We start from the raw sequence: 9675 nt of genomic DNA, 5'->3' as shown, positions 1-9675 counted from the left end.
TCTAGGGCCTTGACACACTTCCTAAATTTAGTGTGGCGTCCAGAATTGAACACAATACTCCAGCTGAAGCCCAACCAGTGTTTTATAAAGGTATCACAGGTCAGTTTGCTTGGGTTTCATGGCAAAGGCCTGTCCACTCATATTACTCCAGGAAGGTCTTTGGAGCATTTTGGGGAATTCAGTGGATTTCACAATGTGATTTGAAGCACAGTGTGGCAATTCTATAGTAAAACTTAAATCAATGTTTTAAAAACGAACTATCATCTATGCGATGAGGGACTTGCATAGTGGATTTCAGCTTAGAACCGAAAGTTAAGGCCTACCTCTGAATTTAGCGACTTCTAAACATATATAGCCAAAGATAGGAAACCTAAAACATGAGGAAATTGGCGGTCTCTTTAAATGAGACATTGAGAAACACAGTACACGTAAATTAGACAGTGAATACATCCACCTAGTTAAAAACCAGCCTGACATTAATTTCTACATAAAGACATAACTATTAAAGAAAATAGTAAAAGTCCCCAATGTTGCGGATTGCTAACACCATTGACAATCCTCAAACACTCCAATAATATTTTATTGACGAAAGAATACTAGATTTTGTGACATCCAAAAATATCTATTTCTAGACTACACAATTTTTGGTCGCGATTAACAACGATTTTTATGGTCATCAATTAGGAAGGAAAAGTGTCATCACATAAATGTAAGTTCATTGTTGCTTTTAATGGTTATATTTACAAACATTCAAAGTTTCAAGCTTACTGAGTACAGATCTTGTACAGAAAGGTAAATCACCTCAGTATGAGGAATGTGGCCAAATTCGGAAGGAAATTTAAAAAGAAACTGACCTTTTTACATTACATTGTTGCAGTTACTGAAATGACTGTTTTGATCCAAACAGTGATACTTTCCGCTGTCCTAACGCTCCTTGGTATTGCAAATGTCATCTTCAGTTTCGCCAGAATACATTTACATGTAGGCAGCACTAGCTGTTAATTTACGTTAATTTGTTTAAATGCACTGACAAAAGAATTGTCTCATTTGCATAGGGTAGAGAGAAAACAGTTTTCCAAGTACAACACAGTCCAGCACGTGAATTTTGCTTTTAGCATCAGACCGTAGAAGTTCAGATCTATTATCATAAATAGTGTGACAGTGCTTCATTGAATTGTGTTCTGTTAGTTTTGGCTTTTTATAATCGTCGTCTTAGTCGTCTGGTAGTAATCACCGTAAACAAGTGATGGTACCGTAAACATGTGACGCCTGGAAGCTGCAACTTTCCTCTACTGTTCCAACCATGTAGTGGGAACCGATGGAGTTAGTTAGCCCTTAACTCCTCGCAGTAATTTGTTTACTGTTTTTTAGGCTTCTCAAAATGGCAATTTTTTCACAGGTCAGACATTAACAGACTAATTTTAAATAGTAGCATTAAGCATAAAACTGACTATTACTAAAAATACTAAAATATTAAATTATGTATGTTAAGCACTCGCTTCATTGAAAACTGTATTAGTTACTCCTGTAGGTGGCGCTGTGATAGATATTTTCAATGTTAAAAGTGTCAGGCTGTGTGACACAATTACATAGAAATTACAGCACAGACACGGGCCAGACGGCCCAACTGGTCTGTGTCGGTGTTTATGCTTCACACCGGCCTCCTCCCACCCTGCTTCATCTAACCCTATCAGCATATCCTTCTATTCGTTTCTCCCTCATGTACTTATCTAGCTTCCTTTTAAACTCATCTATGCAATTTGCCTCAACCACTCCATATGGTAGCGAGTTCCACATTCAAATCACACTCTCTGGGTAAATAAGTTAGGTACAGGTTTGGAGAAAAAGGAAAATATGCTAATGCTGTAGCAGTAGGAGGTGTGTACCAGGGCAATGAAAATAATTCAGAGAAAAAAAGTCCTACAACTAAATTACTGCTTTTTAGACAACACATGTGGCAAAAAAAGGATTATACACTATTATACCAATACAAAGGCATTATGTTTTTATCAGAATTATGTTTGGATCAGGTAAGTATTTATCTGACTATGACTATACTGAATTAAAACCAGCATCACAAGGGGAGAAAACCATTTAAAACAGCAGTTCCTTTTTGGGTAATAATTACTGCTGCTATTTTATAGTGACAGTGGAATGATTGCAAAATCTGGCTGCCAGGGTCATACAATTGTTCAAAATGCTTTTTTCATCTGCCATTTTTTTCTCATTAACAAATTTCCAATGTTCAAAATAAAGGTTTAAACAATTATTTAAAAAAATTACATCTCACAAGAACATGATTAAATTTGTCCACTAAATTGACCGTTTCATATCTATTAATGCCTTTGTTAAAGTTTTTATCTGAAGGCTTCAGCTCCTCCAAAAGCCTGGATTTGGAGTTGATATTTTTGCCCACAAATGTGACTCTGTGAGCTGAATTTGGACTGTGTGGCCGACATGTTTGTCTAATTTACTAGGATGCATCAGCTGTACTGATAGAATATTTTTCTTTATCTTCTAGCAGTTCCTAGGTTTTTTTTCCAAATAATTTTGAAAAACAAAAGGACAAATTTCAAGCTTTATTCAGGTAAATTTTATATTGAGTGTTTTGTAAGTGTGAGGGAAAAAATGAGTATTCTGAGTACTTTTATTTTATGTTTTGTAAAGCTTGGAAAGTGCATGAAGCCGAGACTCAAGTTAATGCTTATTCAATTTAAAAAAAACACCAATTGAATTTTGAAGCCAACTAGCTCCAGCTCTACTTTGCTAATGGAAACATTTATTGCTAATTCTTTACACCTGTGAGATAGCAATTTGACAGCGTATTTGTGTTTTTCCACATTTTAATTCTTTTTTCTGAAAACAAGTGAGTTGATTTTTAAAAGCAATTAAAGCCTCTTCAGAAAAAAACAGGAAGGGAGGGAAACGGGTTGAGATGCCTCTGGGTACCAAATAGAGGGTTAAGGAGGTGCATGGATGATTGAGGATGAGGTGAGCAACAGTAGAGCAAAGCAAAATAGAAGATACAGGGATTGATCAGGTAGGTCAAAGGAGAAGAGGTAGGGGTAGTGCGGGGGTGGTAGGAAATAGTGGGAAGGGGTAAGGTAAACATGAATGGGTCAGGAGTATCTGACAGTCACATTTTCCCCATCACCACACCCAAAATGCAGCCTAGTTATTTGTGGCTCCTTTGTCTGTCACACCAGCCACTACCTCCCATCCAAAGAAATGAAAAAAGCAGAGAAGCAAAAAGAGTTCTGGGGAGCAAGGCAAAAGAGAAGAGACAGAAAGAAACAGCAACATGAAGACATCATAGACAGGTAACAGTGACCATATTCACTGACTTACTATGTGCAACACCATGGCAGATTGACTAGTAACATATTAGAAGTCTTGTGTATAACCATGTCACATTTACTGTAACCGTTTCCATCACATTGTTGTGATACACTAGCTGTGCTAGTGCAGTGACCTTGTGGTGCAACAATAGCGCGTCTGTCTCCAGATTAGAAGGCTGCATATTCGAATCATGTCGGGTCACTGTTTCCCTTATCAGAACAGGCTTGAGGGTCTGAATGGCCTAGGTTCCTAATATGAATGTGTGTGTGTATATATATATATATATATATAGCCAAAATATTTCAAGTGATTCAACTTCTTTTCTCCAATATTTGGTCTTTTATCCCTGAATGCAGTCACCCATTGATACCTAAAGTGGCAATTATTCATGTAAGCCAGTAAGCTATCCAACTGTAGAGGACATCACAGCTGAGACAGATCTTATCTTCACCCAGTGTTGACAGGTGCACTTCATGTATAGATTCCTGTGTAGTTATCAGGAATGGGAAGTACATTTTCCCTTTATTAACCATGTGAAGAGCAGGTGGATGGAGTTCAGATATTGATCAGCTAGGATCTAATTGAATGCTGAAACAGGCTCAAGGGGCTGAATGGCCTACTCCTGTTTCTATGATTGAATAACATCAGGCTGGGCATCGAACCTAGAATCTTCGTGCTCTACATAGCTCGGAGTTGGAGACTTTACCTGCGAGTCACTGGATGGCATTTGAAGTTTTAAGAAAAAAAATCATAAGATTTACCTCCTTTGAAGTTTTATGTTCAACTTGCTTTGTTATCAATAGCCTTGAATTCTAATGTTAATTAAATACTTCCTTTGTGTATGGTCATCCTTGATTGTGTTTCAGAGTCAGCACAGGTGGGATGTTTACAAACAGGAGATAAGGACAAAGGTGTGTACGTGCAGAATAATGTAGCTGAATAGTATAAAGATAGGGCATGCATCCTCCCAAAAGGTAGAGCTCTTGAGAGGGGACGGTTGGAAGTTCATTGACACAGGCAGTCCGTGGAGGTCAGGTCAGGGAAGTAAAATCAGGTTATATTGATTGCTTGTCATTTAATATAATCTGAAGACAGCTGTATTACTGTTGTGAATCAATCTATTAAAGCTTGCTATTTTATAACCATTCAGGCCAGAATCAAGCGGAAGTTATTGTTGAAGGATTAACAACACTTTTGTTGTGAGACAGTAATGGGATAAAATCCGCAAACACTTTGTTTATAGATATTCTTGAATCCAACAGCTGGATTCTGGTAAGTCCCTTCATAGTCTAAGACAGCTTCTAAGGTTAACATTGAGCAATTTTATAAATTAGCTGTCTATTTTTGAATAATATTTCAACTGAGTTTGAACATAAACTGCACTACAATATATTTTCCCACTTGTCACAGAGCTTTATTCACAAAAAGGAGCTCAACCTCAATACCCCAAGGCATTTTGAGGCAAACAGTCTGGCTCAGCTATCCTGGTTTTGCTTTTCACAGCTAATCATGATGTCAAAGCAAAACCATAAGAGATAGGAGCAGGAGTAGGCCATTCGGCCTCTTGGGCCTGCTCCGCCATTCAATGAGATCATGGCTGATCTGATTTTTACCTCAACTCCTTTCCCGCCTTTTCCCCATATCCTTTGACTCCCTTGCTGATCAAAAATTTGTCTAACTCAGCCTTGAATGTATTCAATGACTCAGCCTCCACAGCTTTTTGGGGTAAAGAATTCCAAAGATTCACGACCCTCTGGGAGAAGAAATTCCTCCTCATTTCCATCTTAAACGGGCGACCCCTTATTCTAAGACTGCTCCCTAGTTTTAGATTCCCCCATGAGGGGTAACATCCTCTCAGCATCTACCCTATCGAGTCCCCTCAGAATCGTGTATGTTTCAATAAGGTCTCCTCTCGTTCTTCTAAACTCCAATGAGTATAGACCCAACCTGTTGAATCTTTCCTCATAAGACAACCCTTCCATACCTGAAATCAACCTAGTGAACCTTCTTTGAACTGCCTCCAATGCAAGTATGTCCTTCCTTAAATAAGGGCACCAGAACTGTATGCAGTACTCCAGGTGTGGTCTCACCAGCATCCTGTACAGTTGTAGCATGACTTCCCTGCTTTTATACTCCATCCCTCTAGAAACAAAGGACACTCTTCCGTTTGCCTTCCAGATTACCTGCTGCACCTGTATGTTGACTTTTTGTGTTTCATGTACGAGGACACCTAGATCACTCTGTACCGCAGCATTTTGTAGTATTTCTCCATTCAAATAATATTTTGCTTTTTTATTTTTCCTCCCAAAGTGGATGACTTCACATTTTTTCACATTATACTCCATCTGCCAAATTTTTGCCCATTCACTTAACCTGTTAATAACTCTTTGCAGACACTTTGTGTCCTCATCGCAACTTGCTTTTCCACCTATCTTTGTATCATTAGCAAATTTGGCCACAAGACACTCTGTTCCTTCATCCAAGTCATTAAAAATATTGTAAATAGTTGAGGCCCCAGCACTGAGCCCTGCGGCACCCCACTAGTTACAGATTGCCATTTTGAAAATGACCCTTTTAATCCCGACTCTTTGTTTTCTGTTTGTTAGCCAATCCTCTATCCATGCCAGTATATTACCCCCAACACCATGAGCTCTTATCTTGTGCAGTAATCTTTCACGTGGCACCTTACTGAATGCCTTTTGGAACTCCAAATATACTGCATCCATTGGTTCCCCTTTATTCACCCTGCCCGTTACTTCCTCAAAGAACTTTAATAAATTTGTCAGACATGATTTCCCCTCATAAAACCATGTTGACTCTCCTTGATTGTATTATGAGTCTCCAAATATCCTGCTACTACTTCCTTAATAATGGATTCTAGCATTTTCCCAATGACAGACATTAGGCTAACTGGTCTATTGTTACCTGCTTTCTGTCTCACTCCCTTCTTGAATAGGGGTGTTATGTTTGCGGTTTTCCAATCCGCTGGGACCTTTCCAGCATCTAGTGCATTCTGGAAGATTACAACCAATGCATCCACTATCTCTAGCCACTTCCTTTAAGACCCTTGGATGCAAGCCATCAGGGCCAGGAGACTTGTCTGCCTTTAGACCTGTTAGTTTACCTAGTACTTTTTCTCTAGTGATAGTGATTGTTTTTAGTTCCTCCCTCCCCTCTGCCCCTTGATTTTCCACTATTATTGGTATATTATTAGTGTCTTCTACTGTGAAGACAGATACAAAATATTTGTTCAATTCCTCTGCCATTTCCTTGTTTTCCATTATTATTTCCCCAGTCTCATCCTCTAAGGGACCAATGTTTACTTTAGCCATCCTCTTCCTTTTTATATACTTGTAGAAACATTTACTGTCAGTCAGTTTTTATACTCCTTGCTAGTTTACACTCAATTTATTTTCTCCGTCTTTATTATTCTTTTAGTCATCCTTTGCTAGTTTTAAAAGTTTTCCCAATCTTCAGGCTTACCAGTAATCTTTTCCATGTTGTATGCTTTTACTTTTAACCTGATACCATCCTTTACTTCCTTAGTTAGCCATGGTTGGTTCACCCTTTTTGTGGAGTCTTTCCTCTTAACAGGGATATATTTTTGTTGCGAGTCATAAAATATCTTTTTAAATGTTTGCAACTGCTTATCCACCATCATATCATCTAATCTATTTACCCAGTCCACTTTAGCCAAATTCCACCCTCATTCCTTTATAATTGCCCTTATTTAAGTTTAATACAGCAGTTTCAGACCCAAGATCCCAGAGGTAGGATATATGGGGTTGTTTTCCTTGGAGCAGAGGAGGCTGAGGGGTGACTTGATTGAGGTGTACAAAATTATTAGGGGCCTAGATAGAGTACACAGGAAGTACCTGTTTCCGCTAGTGGAGACTTCAAGAACTAGAGGACGTAGATTTAAGCTGATTGGCGGAAGGATTAGAGGGGACATGAGGAAAAGCTTTTTTTTACCCAGAGTGGTGGGTGTATGGAATTCGCTGCCCAAATTGGTGGTAGAGGCAGGGACCCTCAACTCTTTTTAAAAAGTACCTGGACCTGCACCTAAAGTGCTGTAAGATGCAGGGCTACAGACTGGGTGCTGGAAGGTGGGATTAGAATGGGCACCTGGTTGTTTTTCGAGCTGGCGCAGACACAATGGGCCGAATGGCCCCCTTCTGTGCTGTATCTTTTCTATGGTTCTATGAAACATACATAATTTTGTCATTTAGAATGGCCAGATTTTCCAGTACTGGATTTACCAAAGTTTGGTTTAGAATTATGCAATTATTTGTTAAGATGACAGTCAATAATCTAATACTTCCTTGTGTTAAATAAAAAAAAACAAAGCCTTTAGTTAGTAATTATTTATAAATTATAAAACTATATATGAAATTAAAGTCTAGTATTACAAACATTAAGTTAACAATTACAAAAAAATGTAGTGTTACATGCATCTAATACAGATTTCAATTTGTAGCTCTTGTAATGACTCACCAGCAGAAAAAAAAAGTTTGAAAGCCTGTATAGAAATGTTAGTGATATTTGAAAACAGTAACTTTACAGGTTCTAAAATTTTTCAATAATCTAAGGCTCAAATTAATATCTTCAATAACAGCAAAAAGTTGTATTGAGATTTAATGGGAGTAGAAATATGCTGCAGACCAACACCCTTCTTAAACTGTCCTGCAATTAATATTGTACAGATAATTTCATTGCATAATGCACTAATAACTAAAGGACAAGCACATGGTGCAGACTGAAATCTTAGTTTTGATTTACTCTGTAAAACATTTCTGGTGTAAGACACTGATTTTTAAAATCGTATAACAACTTAACATTTGGTTTGAACTTCATTGTTGTACATCATAAATATTTGAATTCATGATTTAGCGGATTACTAAGCACATACATGATGTAAACTCAATTATACAAGAATAATTCATAATCAAATGCCTCAGATATTAAGATTCATATAATGCTAAATTGCACTTAGTAAGAAAGTAGATTTAGGACTTTCTAAACATTATTAAAATATGAGTTTGATTTTTTAAGAGCAAATGATTGGATTTTTTGATGCTTTATCGGAGAAGAAACCCATCTTTCAGATTGTCATCATCTTCCACATAAAAATTTGCAGTTCCTGTGTAATGTGCTTGTCCTGATACTTCTACTATAACAGCTTTGAAATCACCACATTTTGTTTCCTGAAAAAATAAATGATATATTACTAGCAGACTTCTCATTATTTTGCTCATGGCGAATTGGAGGATAACAATATGGCTGTTATCACTAAAATGCGACTGGGAAAATGCTGCAGAAGTATGTGCTTTGCACAAAACTTTTATTATATAGACTGAGTAATTTTAATAACCATCACAGTTGTTTTAACCAGCTTTAACAAATGTATTTGATAGCTCTGATAGTCCTAGATTAGAAATAATTATTGTGTTTTTGACCCTAATATTCTGGTTACAATTATTTAGATTTTCTGTAGTTCAGCTGTGCAAGTCACTCCTATAAGCAGACATTAAAGGTGCTTTATAAATGCAAGTTGTTGTTGAGTGTATCCATACTGCTCAATATCTAATCATAACCCAGGTTACAATTGTAACTTGAACTGAATATTGTGTCTTTTGCATATGCATTCAAGTGTGCTTCTCCAATTTTTCAAAAGGCAGACTAGTTCACACTTAAAGGTGAGCCGAATATAGATCCACAAATTAATTTATTTTGCAATTATTAAGTGAACAAACAAACATTTGTAATAGCTTTCACCACACTATGATTTGGTTCTGTAACACTCCTCTCAGCAAATAATGAAATATCACACACTATCCTTATTAGCAGGCTCACTTAACTTTTTCTGGTCAGCCATATACCATCTCCCTGGGCCTAATCGATCTCTGTCCGACCTGTATCTCCATTACAAGATCTTGCGCTAAACTGAACTGCACGTGTTCCTCTTTTTCTTTCTGCTGCTTCGGACCATAAAAAGTGGGGCAGCTGCCCCTAATGCACCTCCTCCCAGTTCAGTGGTTCCTCAGTGGGCCCATCAATAAAAACAGCTGACTCCCTCCACCCCTCAAATAGATTACTGGTCGACACTCCAAGCTAGGCTCATATGAATAGTGTCATCCCGACAATAACAGGTAAAGATGTTTGCAGGAAGTCTGAAACAAAGTAACAAATTACCCATTGTCTCAGTGGCTGCAGCAAGGAGAACTTTAAGCCTGTGAAAACCCACTTTCATTTAAAATACACCATTTAAATGTCATTCATTTCCAAATTCTTCGTGGAAAAACTATCAAAAAGCCCAGCAAAAATCCTAACGAAATA

At 37.6% G+C, this 9675-nt stretch overlaps 1 protein-coding gene across 2 annotated transcripts in view; it reads right to left on the bottom strand.

The window, feature by feature from the left end:
- Nucleotides 1-710: 710 nt before the first annotated feature.
- Nucleotides 711-9675, bottom strand: part of LOC137326432 (trans-L-3-hydroxyproline dehydratase) — a 16565-nt gene continuing 7600 nt past the window's right edge. Inside the window, exon 5 of one of the 2 annotated variants that reach the window (XM_067991519.1) lies at nt 711-8543. In XM_067991519.1, coding sequence (XP_067847620.1) covers nt 8418-8543 — 126 coding nt within the window. In that variant the 3' untranslated portion in view covers nt 711-8417. The other variant, XM_067991520.1, reaches the window with a different exon arrangement.

The sequence above is a fragment of the Heptranchias perlo genome, chromosome 10 (assembly GCF_035084215.1).
Source record: "Heptranchias perlo isolate sHepPer1 chromosome 10, sHepPer1.hap1, whole genome shotgun sequence".
Classification (NCBI taxonomy): domain Eukaryota; kingdom Metazoa; phylum Chordata; class Chondrichthyes; order Hexanchiformes; family Hexanchidae; genus Heptranchias; species Heptranchias perlo.
Note: the sequence above shows the minus strand (reverse complement) of the source record. Positions and strands in the feature narration are given on the sequence as shown.